Genomic DNA, 17,763 nt, shown 5'->3' with positions numbered 1-17,763 from the left:
GAGCTACTTTGGTGGTTTAAAATTCAGCATATATGAATTTTTAAGGGTTATCAAGAACCAGTTACAAGTAGAAATTATCCCTCCAAACTGAACTTAATCCCAACAGTGCTAGTAAAATTTAACAGAAGTATATCTCTACGTATTCTGGTAGGACTACTAAGGCTGTGTGCAATTAAAAGGTAAAGTTACAATTAGTCTGCAGAGACAAATTGCCTGGGTTCAAATTCCAGTTCAGTCATTTACTAGCTGAGTGCCTCCATTTCTGCACTGGCAAAATGGGTATGTAATTAGTACCTACCTCATAGGATTGCTGGAGAATGATATAGTCACCATATGCAAAGGGCTAAGAATGGTGTCTGCCACACAGTGAACACTAGATAATTAGCTAGTTATTACTGGAGTTTGAGACTTTGCTAGTATCATGGTAAATTTCTACCAAAAATTAAGGAGAGTGAAATAATGAACTAATTTTCAGATAAGGTATTTTGCTTGAAGCATTGATTTAAGAAGTGTAACATTTCTTATAACTAGTCTGGTTTTCTTATAACTAAGCTATACTTGTTACACTAAAACATTTTAAGTTGGCAGAACAGCCTTTTAAAATCTAAAAGGAAGATAAATTATAGCTTAATAAACTATAAAGAAATATAACCTGCAATGACTGGTGGTGAAACTTGAGTTGTCTGTCCTGTAACTGCTTTACTATTAATTGGTTTTGCAAAGATCAGCTTCGTGATTACTGGACCAGAGGTTGGCGTTCGAGGCTTCTTAGCAATCTGAAACATATAAATAACTATGAAGACCATCTGTTTCTATAAAACACCTATTAAATAAAAATTATACCAAAGATTCATACAAAGTAGTACATGTAAAACTGCTGACTTAATAGAATATATCTATGTGTTAATTTTAATGTTAAAAACACTTCAACTGCAGACATTCATCAAAATATTAATACAGTCACATCCTTAATCCCATATGTAATACTTTTGCATTTCATTACAACTCCTTATTTTTATGTCTTGGATATATGCATATGATGAAAACAAGATTAATAATAATGCTTAATGATCAAAATAAAACTATGGCACAGGAATATTCTTTTACAAAATAACAAATTATTCAATAATAAAAAGATAGAGTAAGTAAAAGTATAGTGTGAATGACGAAGCCACCTATATTTACAATTATATTGGCCCTTGGATGCAAAATATAAATAAACACACATTAAAGGTAGGCTTATAACTAGATTTTCAACTTTAGATCTAAATAGCAGGAGTAGATAAAGGGAGAACTGAACAAGTTAAAGCCTTGGGGTGCAAAAGAGAAAAATTTGGTAGAACAAAAACTAGTATAAAGGCAACAGCTCTGAAATATTATTTACTAAACTGCTACTTACTATACTTTTCTTCTTTTAAAGATGGGGTCTTGGCCAGGCGCAGTGCCTCATGCCTGTAATCCCAGCACTTTGGGAGGCTAAGGCAGGTGGATCACTTGAGGTCAGGAGTTCAAGACCACCCTGGCCAACATGGTGAAAGCCCGTCTCTACAAAAATACAAAAATGTGCCGGATGTGGTGGCGAATGCCGGTAATCCTTGCTACTCAGGAGGCTGACGCAGGAGAATCACTTGAACCCGGGAGGCAGAGGTTGCACGACTACACTCCAGCCTGGATGACAGAGTAAGTGAGACTGTCTCCAAAAAAAAAAAAAATATGAGGTCTCATCTCATCACTCAGGCTGGAGTGCAATGGTGCAACATAGTTAACTGCAGCCTCAAACTTCTGGGCTACAGCAACTATTTACTATATTTTAAATTCCTTGAAGATAGACTCTATATTTAATTCATCTCCAATCTCAAGTTATATACTGGCACACTGTTGACCTGAATTAAAATTCTCCACAAGTCAAGGAGGGTAGAGTTGCCAATTTTTTATATCACAATTATCACCATACACAAAGACAGCTTCTTCTAAAAGTTAAAAGAAGAAATTTACCTAGGATAAAAATCAAAGAATTTTAGAGTGTGAAGAGCATTAAATATTAATTATATCTTTTGGCAATGAAAATTGAGACCATAGAAGTACTATTTATTATTGGAAATAGTAACTCAAATGAATAAATATGAGCAACTTGAATAACGGAAATACACCAGAAGCTATAATAGATCACAGAACTAGACAAATATTAGCTTTCTGTGCTCGAATTATAAATTAAACTAACACATCTTATACTCATAATATATTACTTTTTATACTCAGAACACATTACTGACAAAACGAACTATATGTAAAATACAAATCACTTTTTAAAAAAGATACCCATTATTGTATTTTAAAACACCCAGCTTGCAAAACTATGACATAATCAAATAAATCCATCATTATATACTATAGAAAGTTAATGAAATTTAGGGAGATATAAACTTTCCAAATATGTTTAGACCTAAAACCCTAAAGACAGTCAAAATTACATCTATATATATAACATTAACAGTCTCAAGAGGTAGAAGTATTGATATTCTTAGAAAGCCATATTAGCAATAAATAACCTTAGCTATAACAATTATGGGCTTAAAGTATTTCCCTATTTTAAACTGATTTTTCACAATCATGAGTATATGAACACTTATCAGTGAGAAAAAAATATAAACAGTATAACCAAAAGCATATTAATTATTCAAATAGACAATCTCATTTTGCCCTTGTGGTTATGTTTCTTTAGTGTTGCTGAAAATAATAACTTTTGGTTCCATTAAGGAACTATGATTTTTTTTTGCACTATGAATCCTAAAGTAACCTGGAACAAAATTACTTTATGAAGTAAAACAAAGCATGAAAGATCACTTTAACAAGTTTATAGAATCAGCAGATTAAGACAAAAATGAAAAAAAATACAAATAAGGTAGCCAAATATGTCATCAAATAATATATACAAGTAATTTTTGGCACTGTGTTGGATAGATTCAGGAGCTAGTAAGGAGTTATGTTGTCCCAGACTGCTAGTTATTTACTACTTTTATATACTATGTACAGGAAACATGGGAAAGTATTTACATATCTGTTATTATGTATAATTATACCTCTGTTACTGCCTCTGGCTTCAAAGGTCACTTCTTTTCTTCATTTTTCAAAATGGCCTCCATCTTCCACCCTTGCCTGCTATCTATACCCTAATAGTCTCAGTAAGAGTACTGAGACTATTAAACTTAAGACAACACTGACAACTACATAGAGGGGGAAAAAAAAAACAGAAGAAAATAATATACTTTCTGTAATAGTAAACCAAATATTCTGGTGTTGAAAAAGGAAAAATATAGATGCAGAGTTTTTAACTTGTCTTTTGTGCTTCAGAGCTTTGTAGGTTACTTCTGAGTTGGAAAGATGTAAGTTGCCTAGAATAAGGGACTGAACAAGTAGAACAATATTCTAAATCTAATTATTTTGTTTGTTTTTTAAATAGGATTTTTTTTATTTAATAGAATCAGGCTTTACAAAGATAACAATAGGTCAGGTGCAGTGGTTCGTGCCTGTAGTTCCAGCACTTTGAGAGGCCAAAAGTGGGCGAATTGCTTGCGTCCAGGAGTTTGAGACCAGCTTGGGAAACATGGCAAAGCCCCACTCTACAAAAAATACAATTAGCCAGGTGTGATGGCTTGCATCTGTCGTCCCAGCTACTTGAGAGGGCGGTGGGAGGATCACTTGAGCCTGGAAGGTGAAGGCTCCAGTGAGCCAAGATCACGCCACTGTACTCTAGGCTGGGTGACAGCAAGATCCTGTCTCAAAAACAAAACAAAACAGAAAAATAGCAATAAAACAAGTTATAATAATTAGATCCCAGTCTTCGTTTTTAACGTCTTTTTACTTAGGGAGTTAAAGTAGAGAACTAATGGATACAAGTACACTGGTCATTTAAATGGCACATACAACTTGCTCTCATAAACGAAAAAAAACGACATTCTAATTTATGTTACCCGTTTCTTTTCTTTTCTTTTTTGATACAGGGACTTGCTGTAGCCCAGGCTGAGGTACAGTGGTTTAACAATAGTTCACAATAGCCTAGACCTCCCTGGCTCTCAAGCAATCCTCTCACCTCAGCCTCCTGAGTACCTGGGACTAGAGGTGCACACCACCATGCTGGGCTAATTTTTGTATTTTTGGTAAAAACAGCGTTTCACTATGTTGCCCAGACTGGTGTCGAATTCCTGGGCTCATGCAATCTGCCCACCTTGGCCTCCCAAAGTGTTGGGATTATGGGCGTGAGCCACCACACCTGGCATCAGTTTCTTTTGAACATAATTATGATCCATATTGCCGAAGTTAAATAAACTTTGGTAAATCAATAAAAGCAAGCTTCAAAACTGAGGACAAGATGCTTGATGGTGATAGGATATCTCATCCAAGAAATTCTTAGCAAAAATAAGAAGTAAAATAAAGTCATAGATAAGTGAGAAATAATAATGAACAAGGAAGAGCACTAACTATTTAACAGTGGCAAAGGGGATAGGGCAAATTATAAGGTTTAAGGAATCGTACAAAGTTCTTAGATGCAAAGCCCATGAAAAGTGGTTTCTAATTCTACTGTCAACACAATAACCAAAACATTACTTCTAACATCAGCTGAGTGTAGTTTCCCAAAAACTTCCTACTTCCTTATACACTTCCTTTACTTTTATGCCTTCTTTTTTCTCAGAGACAACTCTTTCACACAGAGGATACAGTTTTGTTTCCTGGTCATAAGTAGACCATTCATTTCTAAGAGTAGTGGTGCCTAAGAAAGCCTATTTGGGCATGATAAACTGGAAATCACTTAATATATATTGTAGTAACCTTCTATCTTAGGGTCCTGTTCATACTAATAGGTACCATTATGAAGCATCCTCAATATTTTGAGAATTATACTATCCATTTCATCATGATCAAATAGTATTCTTAAGCTAAAGTCAAAAAAATCAAAGATAAGTAACCTACAAAAGTTTTCCATTTCTGTGTAACATGACACAGAGGCAACTCAAACCCAGTTGGTTCAACTCTAAAGCCTACGTGTTATCTTCCATCACATGTCTCTGTCTTTTCCATAATACAAACATGAGTAATGGTAGTGAACAGTAAACTCCAAATGAAAGGCACACGCTGGCTGACATGCACTATACTGGCTCTGAGGGTTTCTCTGAGCAACAAAGTTCTCCTTGCCCTTGGCCATATGTTAACAGAAAAAAATGTTGTCTAAATGATTTTTTAATACCCCAGCAGCAAGTCTGGCGTCTTTATACCAGCAAAACCTCCTTGTAAGCAAACTACCACTGAGAATAAAATGCATTTTAAAATGAGTAAAAAGCTGTAAATATACTAATTTGGAATTTAACCAAAATAAAGTTTGCTCTCTAAGTTATCTGGTAAAAATTTTCATAAGCATTAGACATATCAAACTTAAAAAAAACCCACACAATTATGTAAAACAACATTCAAAAGAATTCATTAACAACTATGTATTTAGTAACCCTATAAATGCAACTATGAACCAGTTAAATTTTTTTAACATGCATTTTAATTAGTAAGCCCCCTTTTTTCTTTTACCTGTACTGTTTTTAACTGTTGGGTCTGTAACACAGAGGGCTGAGTTGTAGTATTTATCAGTTGACTTCCTGGGGTCAATGCTGAGACACCAATGACAGGTTTCACCTCTGGCCTCCCTCCAATGGTAACTACTTTAATTTGCTGCGGTGGTAACTTAGCATCTCCTGACTGGGCCTGAGTTGTAACTTTCTGAGCCTGGGGTAGTTGGCTATGGGGTAGTGCTAAAACAATTGGTGAACCAGACTTGCCCAAAGTTGTTAAAATTAACTTCTGTCCATCTGGTTTAAGGGTCTGATTGCCAAGTTTAATATCAGATGTCTGTGATACTTTGTTTAAAATAATCTGATTGGCTGATATAGTCACAGGAGTCTGAGCACCAAGTTTTTGAAGGCCACTTGGAAAAGCTGGTTTCACTGTGGTATTAGAATCTGCTTTAGTAATTGTGGTATTCACTGCAACTTGGTTAGTGTGGTTACTGTACACTGTGATTGGTTCCGTGGAAATGGGCGTGGCTGTAGAATCACCAGTAGAATTTATGTTGACAATTTCTTCCAGTTCTGTCTCCATGGGAATTGGGGATGAAACAATAACAGCCTCAATACTATCATCATCCACTAAAGTTATACCAGTGTCCATTATTTCCTCTGGAAGCAAACTATTCACCTCAGCTGGCACCACCTCCATGATCGTTCTCCCGCTAGAAAGTTGTTCAGGCACTGTAATAAAAGTTGAAAAATGAACAAGTTACTAGGTTTCCAAAGATGTAAGAAAAAAAAATTCAAGAAAAATGCAAATGGCAAAATAACAAATTTTTAAATTGATATATAATTGAATGAAGACTATTCCTGCTGATGCTTATCTGGGTTAAATCATGTTAACACATCCTCAACCTGCAAGAATCTGTAATATAAGTCATATGGAACACAAAACTAAAAGTAACTATTCTTACTCATCCTGTCTCAATCTACAAGTATCACGCACTCAGGCAACACTAAGTCACGTAATCACATGAAACTCCTTTCCAATGCCCTGTAATCTTGGATGTATCTAATCTTATTTCTTCCCAGTGGTTTTTTGTTGTTGTTGTTTGTTTTTCCCAATTTGGGTCGTCACCAATTCTTCCCAGTTTTATTTTTTCCTCTCATTGACAGACTTGAAAACTGCTGATTCATACAAGTAAAGATTTAAATATTAATATGCTGGAAAATATATTCAAATCTTCAATGAGTTAAGTCTTAATATGAGTGTACAATCCCATTTTTAAAATCCATTATATACCCAAATTAATGTTAAAGGAATTTCTAGAGTAATCCATCTCAGCAATTGCAGAAAATGGTACTTGTGGTCCACGTTTGATCGATTAGCTTCATACCAAGGAAACTTTTATTTGGAAAGAAGATTCTCAAACCTTTCTCAATCATTTATTACTTAGTTACCTACTGATTGACTGAGATGGAGTCTCACTCTGCTGCCTAGGCTGGAGTGCAGTGGTGTGATCTTGGCTCACTGCAACCTCTGCCTCCTGGCTTCACGCGATTCTCCAGCCTCAGCCTCCTGAGTAGCTGGAATTACAGGCACCCACTACCAAGTCCAGCTAATTTTTGTATTTTCAGTAAAGACAGTGTTTTGTCACGTTGGCCAGGCTGGTCTGGAACTCCTGACCTCAGGCGATCCACCCACCTCGGCCTCCCAAACTGTTGGGATCACAGGTGTGAGCCACCACACCCAGCCATCCTCAGCCATTTGAAGTGTCAAAAAGGGAACCATTTAAGAGATGTACAGCCAGTCCCCATAAAGAAAAAAAGTAATAATCGTAAAGCAGATTATGAAAAACTTCGAGCTGTGGTACTTTTAGCCAAAGGTCTGCAGAACTTCCAATAAAGGAATAAATTCTATTGTCTAGAGAACATCAAAGATCCATAGGAACCTAATCAGCAACTTTCTTCTCTTTTCCCCTTTTTTTAAAATACAAAAATACACTACCCATTCAAAATTAATAGTAACACACAAGTGGCAAATTCTGACTATCAGCATTATCAAATACTACTACTGCCAAAATAAACCATCATTATTGAGCGATTACTATACAACAGTGATGACATAATTTAATTTATCCTCACAACAACTCAGAGATGGGAATCATCATTATCCCTGTTTTATAAATGAAGCCATTTAGAAAGGTTAATTTGCCTAAGGTCACATAGCTAGTGAATGGTTTTTAAGATGCCACAGTTAATAATCTTAGCTGGGCACAGTGGCTCACGCCTGTAATCCCAGCACTTTGGGAGGCCAAGGTGGGTGGGCCACCTGAGGTCAGCCTGAGCAACAGAGTGAGACTGTCTCAAAAAAATTTTTTTTAAAAGATGCCACAGTTAATAATCTTAATACCAAAATTATATTACCTTAAATTTTACTATTGGTGTTTAAAAACAGTGAAAAAATGTCTACTTTTCTTTTAAAAAAAGGTGGGGGAATACATATACAGAACGTGCAGGTTTGCTTTTTTTTTTTCTTGGTAAGAACATGCAGGCTTGTTACACAGGTATACATGTGCCATGGTGGTTTGCTGCACCTACTGATCCATCCTCTCTAAGTTCTCTTCCCTCAACGCCCACCCTCCAACAGGCCATAGTGTGTGTTGTTCCCTTCTCTGTGTTCATGTGTTCTCATTGTTCAGCTCCCACTTATGAGTGAGAACATGTGGTGTTTGGTTTTCTGTTCCTGTGTTAGTTTGCTGAGGATGATGGTTTCCAGCTTCATTTATGTTCCTGCAAAGGATATGAGCTCATTCGTTTTTATGGCTGCATAGTATTCCACGGTATACACGTATCACATTTTCTTTACCCAGTCTATCATTGATGGGCATTTGGGTTGGTTTCATGTCTTTGCTATTGTAAACAGTGATACAATAAACATACTTGTGCATGTGTCTCTATAGAACAATGTATATTCCTTAGGGTATATACCCAGCAATGGGACTGCTGAGTCAAATGGTATTTCTGGTTCTAGATCCTGGAAGAATCACCATACTGTCTTCCAAAATAGTTGAACTAATTTATATTCCCACCAACAGTGTAAAAGCATTCTTATTTCTCCACAATCTCACCAGCATCTATTGTTTCCTGATTTTTTAATAATCGCCATTCTGACTGGTGTGAGATGGCATCTCACTATGGTTTTGATTTGTATTTCTCTGATGATCAATGATTTGAGCTTTTTTTCATGTTTACTGGCCACATAAATGTCTTCCTTGAGAAGTGGGTCTGTTCTGTCACTAAAGATTAGTTTTGTCTTTTTGCTTATTTCAGAACTTCATATAAATCAAATATTATGTACTCATGACATAAAGCAATCACATGAGTTTTTCTCTGAGCATACTTTTGATATTTATCTTTATCATTTTACTTATTAGTAGCTCTATTCCTTTTTACTGCTGAGTAATATTCCATTGTATAAATCAACCACAATTTCTGTATGCATTCATTTGTTAATGGACATCTGGACTGTTTCCAGTTTGGAACTATAATGAATAATTCTGCTATAAACTGCTATAAACATTTAGGCTCAAGTTTTTTTTCTGAAAATATGTTTTTCATTTCTTTTGAGTACATACCTAGAAGGAGATCCAACAATTTCTTCTAGCTGAATCACATGGTAAGTTTATTTTTAATTTTGCATGAAACTGCTAAATTATTTCCTAACTTAACTGTACCATTTTATACACCCACCAGCAAAGTTTGAGAGTTCCAGCTGCTCCACAGCCTCACCAATAATTGGTAAGGTCAGTCTTTTGTTTGGTCTTTTTAACTCTAGCATTCTAGTGTATGTGAAGTGATATCTCATTGTGTCGGTTTTTTTATTTTGAGGTTATTGCTAATCAATCGCCATGTTTTTAATTTGCAATTCCCAGATGATTAATGACTTGAGCCTCTTTTTTTTTTGAGACAGAGTTTTGCTTTGTTGCCCAGGCTGGAGTGTAGTAGCTTAATCTCGGCTCACTGCAACCTTCACCTCCTGGGTTTAAGCAATTCTCCTGCCTCAGTCTCCCTAGTAGCTGGGATTACAGGCGCCCGCCACCATGTCCAGCTAAATTTTTTTTTTTTTTTTTTTTTTAGTGAGACAGGGTTTTACCATGTTTGCCAGACTGGTCTTGAACTCCTGACCTCAGGCAATCCACCCACCTCAGCCTCCCAAAATGCTGGATTACAGGCATGAGCCACTGCGCCCAGCTGACTTGAATATCTTTTCATGCGCATATTGTCTATCTATACATCTTCCTTTGACAAGTTCCTGTTAAAGTCTCTGTCATTTTTTTTCTTTTAAAAATACTGGGTTTAATGAATTGGATGAACTCATCACATATACTGCAAAGTTATCAGTCATTTATAACATCTTAAAAGAATCACTAGGGTTTTGGGACCCCAAAGTACTAGCACTTCTTTATGTGGCTCTTCCCAAAGAATCATCCCCTCTGGCACTTATGGGCATTCACAGTACAAGCATGTAAAAATATCAACATCAGGGCTGGGCACGGTGGCTCACGCCTATAATCCCAGCACTTTGGGAGGCCAAGGCGGGTGGATCATGAGGTCAGAAGTTCAAGACCAACCTGGCCAAGATGGTGAAACCCCATCTCTTCTAAAAATAGAAAATTGGCCAGGCATGGTGGTGTAAGCCTATAATCTCAGCTACTCAGAAGACTGAGGCAGGGAACTGCTTGAACCCAGGAAGTGGAGGTTACAGATCATGCTACTGCACTACAGCCTGGGCAACAGAGCAAGACTCTGCCTAAAAAAAAAAAAAATCAACATCAAATATACATCAGCAATAACAGTCACAACAACAATATACAACAAAAGGCTCCACTCACAATATCACACTAGCTTTCTTCCCCAAACCCCAAGAGTTGAATCTGGATACTCCACTGCACTGAATGATGATTTAGTTCCTATATCCAACAGAACCATAAAACTTTGACTCCTTCCTCTCCTTGAAGTTCTTACAGCATATTTAGACACATATGGCCTTTGGTCCCCCTTAAGGACACACAGACAGCAGCCCAACTAATCTTTCTCTTTAAAGCACCTGAAGTTAAAGAGTAGGAGGAGGGACAAGTCAGGCCACAGAGGGAGACTGTGGCTCTACAGCAATAAACAAAGCTTGCATTTGCTTTCATTTTCAAGCATTAACCCTTGTAGCTCAATCAAACTTCTAAGATTTTCCATCCACCTAAAGCTCTATATTCTAATTGTGGACACTCTATGTTCTGCTTTGAGGGCTCCTTAACTCAGCAGCTATAGTCACATTGCCTTTCAGCAGGGCAGGGCCACGAAGTTGAGAGTGTACAACAACCAAAGCACCATTCAGGTGGCATGTTTCAATCCTACCTCTCACCTAAGCCTCTAAATTATTCATTAATGGGTAGAACAGTGGAGGACTTTTATTCTTCCCATCCCCACTGCCCTTGCCCACCACCTGGGTGAGACCATTCACTACCAGATGCCAGAGAGAATGTTCATATCTCCTAACCTAGCCCAAGAGGCCCTCATTCTTCCTCCTTCAGAATGCCATGCCTCTCTCAACACCCTATCCTCATGGCTGAAACTATCAAGAACTATGAGGGGTTTGAGACTTACTTCCTACTCTCTGAAAGCTAATAAAGTAACCTAGTACTGTTCCATGGATACTGGCAGAAGACACAGCAGTCCTGCATCAGAAACAAAAGAACTTTTGACTCACAGTACAGCAAGGAACATGAGCAGCATGTGTTTATCAGTTTCTCCATATCCCCCAAGTCCCACAGGGAAGACACAGGAGGGTCCAGGTAAATGCCACACATGAAGTAGGCTTGCATCAATCACAGCAGGCTAAAGCAAACCTGCTCTTTGCCCAGAGGGAGATAATATCTTTATTATACTGGACAATAAGCAAATCTGCCCTTTACTACAAAGGGAGACACTACATCATCCTAGGCTGTTTGCTATACAGATATCCTTGAAAAGATAATTTAAAAACAAAGGGCTGTCACTGCCTCAGTGTCAAGAGGTACAGAAATGCAAGGACCCATGGAGAAGCCAGGTTCAACGGGTGCACCTGTAGTCCCGGCTATTGAGATGGATCTCTTGATGCCAGAAGTTCAAGGCTGCAGTGCACCACTGTAGTCCAGCCTGGGCAACACAGTGAAAGCTTGTCTCTTAAGAAAGAAAAAAGGTTCATGCCCCATGTTGGGTGCCAAAAAAAAAACAAAAACAAAACAAACAAAAAAAAAAATGACCCATGGAGAATTGTCTCCCAAATAACTGTATCTTATTTATCTTAGCAATGTTGTGCTAAGTGTATAGGTCTTATACCTATTTTGTTAAATTTATCCTTAAGTATTTTCTGTTTTTTTATGTTGTTATAAATGGCACTTTTTTCCATTTTCCAATTGTTTATGAGTATGTACAAATAAAACTGATTTTTGTATATTGTTCATGTATCCTACAACCTAGCTAAACCCACTTTTTTTTTTTTTTTTTTTTTAAAGACAAGGTTTCACCATGTTGGCCAGGTTGGTCTTGAACACCTGACCTCAAGTGATCCGCCCATCTCGGACTCCCAAAGTGCTAGGATTACAGGCTTGAGCCACTGCACCTGGCCTAAACCCACTTACTAATTCTGATAGCTTTTCAATATAGACTCCTTAAGATTTTCTACAAATACAATCAATGTTGTCTGTAACATCTGTATTACTTCCTTTCCAATCTGCATGTCTTATATTTCTTTTCCCTTACTACGCTTGCTAGGATCTCTAGTAAAATGTTGACTAAAAATGGTGACAGCAGATACCCTTGCCCGGTTCCTCATCTTATCTGTTAGCTACAGGTTTTCCACAGATTTTCTTTATCAGGGTGAGAATGTTTACCTCTTTCCCAATTTGATGAGGTTTTTTCAAAAAAACAATTAAAAGGGCCTGGCACCGTGGCTCACGCCTGTAATCCCAGCACTTTGGGAGGCCAAGGAGGGCAGATCAGGAGGTCAAGAGATTGAGACCATCCTGGCCAACATGGTGAAACCCAGTCTCTACTAAAAAATACAAAAAAAATTAGCTGGGCATGGTGGTGTACGCCTGTAGTCCCAGCTACTCAGGAGGCTGGGTCAGAAGAATTACTTGAACCCAGGAGGCGGAGATTGCAGTGAGCCAAGATTGTGTCACTGCACTCCAGCCTGGTGCCTGGCGACAAAGCAAAACTCTGTTTCAAAAAAAAAAAAATCATAAAAGGATGTTTAACTCTATCACATGCTTTTTCTGCAACTAGTGAGATAATCATATGGCTTTTCTTTTTTTAGTCTGTAAATAGTCTGTAAATTAATTTTTTACTACAAAATTTTGCATTCCTGATTCAAACCCCACTTGATCATGATGTCTTGTAATTTGCATATATTGCTAAATTAAAAATTTAAAAATTAAATTAAAAAAAGATGCCACAGTTAATAATCTTTTTTTTTTTTGAGACAGAGCCTTGCTCTGCCACTTAGGCTGGTGTGTGTGATCTCGGCTCGCTGTAACCTCCACCTCCCAGGTTTAAGCAATTCTCCTGCCTCAGCCTCCTGAGTAGCTAGGATTACAGGTGTATGCTACCACGCCTGGCTAATTTTTTGTATTTTTAGTAGAGACTGGGTTTCGCCATGTTAGCCAGGATGGCACCCAGCCGCTAAATTATATTTTGCTAATATTCTGTTAAGCATTTTTGTCTATATTCATGACGGATATTGATCTAGAGTTTTCTTTTCAGTGTCTGCCTAGAGGTAATGATAGCCTAAATAAATGAACTGGATTCTGCTTTTATTTTTCAGGAAACGTTTGCACAGAATTGTTTCTATTTCTTCCTTAAATATTTGCCAAAACTCACCAGTAAAGCCATCTAGATATAAAGCTTCCTTGTGGGAAAGTTTTTAAACTACAAATTCACTTTCTTTAGCAGATGTAGGGCTATTCAGATTATCTTTCTTCCCAAGTAACCTGTGATATTTGATAGTTTGTGTCTTTGAAGGAATTTGTCTATTTCCTCTAAGCTGCCAAATGTATTAGCATAAAGTTACATGTAATATTTAATGTCTGTAGGATCTGTAGAAATGTCCTCTCTTCATTCCTCATAGCAGTAAATTATCTTCTCTTCTTTTATTCTTGAGTAGCTAGAGATTGATAAATTTTATTGATCTTTTCATATTGATTACAATTACAGTATTGTCAGAGAACATAATATTTCCATCATTTCATATTAAGAGACTTATTTTTGGACTCAGTATCTGGTCCCTCTTGGCAAATATTCCTTGTGCACTTGAAAAGAACTTTTTTTTTTTTTGAGATGGAGTCTCGCTCTGTTGCCCAGGCTGAAGTGCAATGGTGCAATCTGGGCTCATGGCAACTTTCACCCCCCTTGTTCAAGCAGTTCCTCTGCCTCAGCCTCCCGAGTAGATGGAATTACAAGTGCACACCACCACGCCTGGTTAATTTTTTTGTATTTTTAGTAGAGACAGGGTTTCACCACATTGGCCACATTGGTCTCCAACTCCTGAGCAATCCATCTACCTTGGTCTCCCAAGGTGCTGGGATTACAGGCATGAGCCACCATGCCTGGCCAAGAACATTCTTTTTTAATAGTCACTGAGGGCAGTATTCTATTTATGTCAATTAGCAAACGCTGGTTGATAGTGTTATTCAGATATTTGATATCCTTAAAATTTTTAAGGTGTTAGAATCCTCAAATATGATGGTGAATTTGTCTGTGTCTCCTCTTCTGCACATTTTTGCTTCATATATTTTGAAGTTCTGTTATCAGAAGAACATACAATTTTATCTGTCCTGTTAAAACAGACTGGGAATTACAAGAATGGGAATCTCCCTTTGAACTGGGAGCAAAGTCCAGACTTCTAACAATAAAAGGTCTGGGCCAGGTTCAGTGAATCACGTCTGTAATCCCAACACTCTGAGAGGCTGAGGCAAGAGAACTTACTGAGTCCAGGAGTTGGAGACCAGCCTGGGCACAACATGATAAGATCCTCATCTCTATGAAAAATAATTTTTAAAAATGAGCCAGGTATGGTGGGGCATGCCTAAAGTCCTAGCTACTGAGGAACGTGAGACAGGTGCAAGGTGTCATCCCACAAGTTTGAAGCTGCAGTGAGCTATAATAGTGCACTGCACTCCAGCCTGGGTGACTGAGCAAGATCCTGTTTCTGGAGGGAAACAATTTAATTTAATTTTAATTTTTAAAAAATTTCTTTTCCCAGCTACTCAGGAGGCTGAGGCAGGAGAAATGCCTGAACTCAGGAGGCGGCAGTTGCAGTGAGCCGAGATCACGCCATTGCACTCCAGCCTGAGTAAAAAGAGCGAAACTCCATCTCAAAAAAAAAAAAAAACAACAATTTTTTGTAAAAAGGTCTGACTGGTTTGGCCACAGTCTATGTAATAGACAGAGACTATTCCAGAGCCAAGACAGCTCTTAAACCACAGCACAGAATATAGATGACTATCTTATGACTGCACATCCTTATCTGTTTCTTTTTTTTTTTTTTTGAGATGGAGTCTTATTCTGTCGCCCAGGCTGGAATGCAATGGTGTGACCTCGGTTCACTGCAACCTTCACTTCCCGGGTTCAAGCAATTCTCCTGCCTCAGCCTTCCAAATAGCTGGGACTACAGGTGTGTGCCACCACGCCTGGCTAATTTTTTGTAATTTTAGTAGAGACAGGGTTTCACCATGTTAGCCAGGCTGGTCTCAATCTCCTGCCTGACCTTGTGATCTGTCCACCTCAGCCTCCCAAAGTGCTGGGATTACAGGCATGAGCCACTGTGCCCGGTCTCATCTGTTTCAATCAGGGTCACATGCAGAGCATAATGGCCTATGCTAAAAGAAAGTCTCAAAAGGACTGGGCACGGCAGGAAAGGGTTGAGCCATCTAGTTATATGACCCATCATGCTATTTTATCTCTTAGGAATGGAAGCCATGTACTAGCACATGCAACCTCATCATCCCTGTGTTGAGGACCACTCCAAGAAAAGAGAGGCTCTTCACAGGCCAAGAGTGCTGAGAAGCTTTTGCCTCACTTGCAGGAGAGGTTACCTGTGAAGGTATGCTAGAGAAATAATTTAGAACATATAATGCGTTCCCCTATGCTTCAGATTTTTTTTTTTTGAGATGGAGTCTCACTCTGTCACCCAGGCTGGAATGCAGTGGCACGATCTTGGCTTACTGCAACCTCTTCCACCCAGATTCAAGCAATCCTTGTGCCTCAGCCTTCCGAGTAGCTGGGTCTACAAGCATGTGCCAACATACCTGGCTAATTTTTGCATTTTTAGTAGAGATGGGTTTTCACCATGTTGGCCAGGCTAGTCTTGAACTCTTGACTTCGTGATCCGTCCACCTCGGCCTTCCGAAGTGCTGGGAGGCCATCCTAATCTCCACTGGCCCAGGCACTCTATCCCATTTCCCAGGTATTTCCATCAGCCACAATCAGAAGTATGTTGTTTATTTGTTTATAGCTTTATTGTCCCTCCCCAACTTCTTTAAAATGCAAAGCCACACAAAGACAGGAACTTGTTTGTCTTCTTCACTACTAAACCCCCATCTCCTGTGCCTATGACAGAGCTGGCATTTACTCTGTATAAGTCTGAACAATGAATAAAGTGATCATAGAGGTGTGTCACCTAAACGCTAGAATTATTTACATTGGATTTTGAAAATAACTTTTGTCAATTTGAGTAGGATGGGTTTATACAATGCTATGATACTTCACAACACTTTAAATAAAATAAACCCATATCGCCATAAGGTACACTAAGAAGGTGAGAAACTCCTTTCAAATAAATTTTTAAATACTCAGATTTAGGATTTAACCAATATCCTCTGCAATTATATTCCATCTTTAAATCTACAAAATCCTCTTAGTGTTTTTGTTTTTGTAGAAACGGGGTTTCTCCATGTTGGTCAGGCTGGTCTCAAACTCCCAACCTCAGGTGATCCACCCGGCTCGGTCTCCCAAAGTGCTGGCATTACAGGTGTGAGGCACTGTGCCCCGGCTGTTCTCTTAGTTTTTAACTGTCTTATAATTTTTACCAGTCATTTAATTAATAAAATACTTCTTTCTTCCTAACTTTGAGGAGGGCATTATGGGAAATTAATCAAAGACCTTGTCCTCAAAGAGCTCAGAAATAAAGAGATTACTAACATCACCAGTTGTACTTTGGGAGAATTAACCTCATCTGAAACTTTTATTACCTGGAGGCAGGAAGAACAGTTGGAAGGCTATTCTAGTAATTAGTTCAAGATATAGCTAAATGATTTAGGATGGTGACAATGAAAAAGAAGTGAAGTCAATACAAAATAAAAAATACTGTAATCCCAGCACTCTGGGAAGCCAAGGAGGGCGAATTACCTGAGGTCAGGAGTTTGAGACCAGCCTAGCCAACATGGTGAAACCCGTCTCTACTAAAAATACAAAAAATTAGCTAGGTATGGTGGCAGGCATCTGTAATCTCAGCTACCTGGGAGGCTGAGGCAGCTACTTGAATCCGGGAGGCAGAGGTTACAGTGAGCCAAGATAATGCCATTGCACTCCAGCCTGGGCGACAGTGAGAGACTCCCTCTTAGAAAAAAAGAAACTGAGTGTTTAGTTGACCTTTGAACAACAGGGTCCACTTACATGTATTTTTTTTCAATAAATATATTGAATATTTTTTGAAAAAGCTTTCTGATGAATCATGTCACCACCTAGAAACATCAAAAAAATTTAAGAAAAAGTCTGGTATGTCATGAATGCATAAAACATATGTAGACATTCGTGTGTTTTATAATTTACTGCCATAAAATATATAAAATATAAAAAATTAAAATTTATCAAAACTTACCCCCACAAACACATGGTATCATTTGCAGTGGAGAGAAATATAAACAAAGATGCACTATTAAATCAAAACCACAAAAAAGTAACTGTAGTACATATTATACTACTGTAATAATTTTGTAGACACCTCCTGTTGTTACTGTGGTGAGCTCAAGTGTTGCCACTAATTGTCTGTCTTCACATGAGCAGTTCCTCCCTCCAGTAAATTGTGTATTGCAGTAAAAAGTGAACTTCCATATTTTTCATTGTGTTTAGTGCAATACTGTAAAACTTGAATAACACTAGGAGACCCATATGAAGTGCC

The 17,763-nt window shown here is 38.0% G+C and overlaps 1 protein-coding gene across 11 annotated transcripts in view; it reads right to left on the bottom strand.

Annotated features, from left to right (window-relative positions):
- LIN54 (lin-54 DREAM MuvB core complex component) overlaps nt 1-17,763 on the bottom strand; it is an 85,313-nt gene that overhangs the window by 57,231 nt on the left and 10,319 nt on the right. For 4 of the 11 annotated variants that reach the window (XM_008993059.5, XM_035293387.3, XM_035293385.3 and 1 more), the window contains exons 2-3: nt 5,575-6,290; nt 653-776 (exon numbers count right to left, since the gene is read on the bottom strand). In XM_008993059.5, the coding sequence (XP_008991307.1) occupies nt 653-776; nt 5,575-6,258 (808 nt within the window). In that variant the 5' untranslated portion in view covers nt 6,259-6,290. The remainder of the gene's footprint in view (nt 1-652; nt 777-5,574; nt 6,291-17,763) is intronic. The other 7 variants (XM_003732475.6, XM_035293390.3, XM_078366972.1 and 4 more) reach the window with 2 other exon arrangements.

The sequence above is a fragment of the Callithrix jacchus genome, chromosome 3 (genome assembly GCF_049354715.1).
Source record: "Callithrix jacchus isolate 240 chromosome 3, calJac240_pri, whole genome shotgun sequence".
Lineage (NCBI taxonomy): Eukaryota > Metazoa > Chordata > Mammalia > Primates > Cebidae > Callithrix > Callithrix jacchus.
This window is presented reverse-complemented; position numbering and strand designations above follow the sequence as displayed.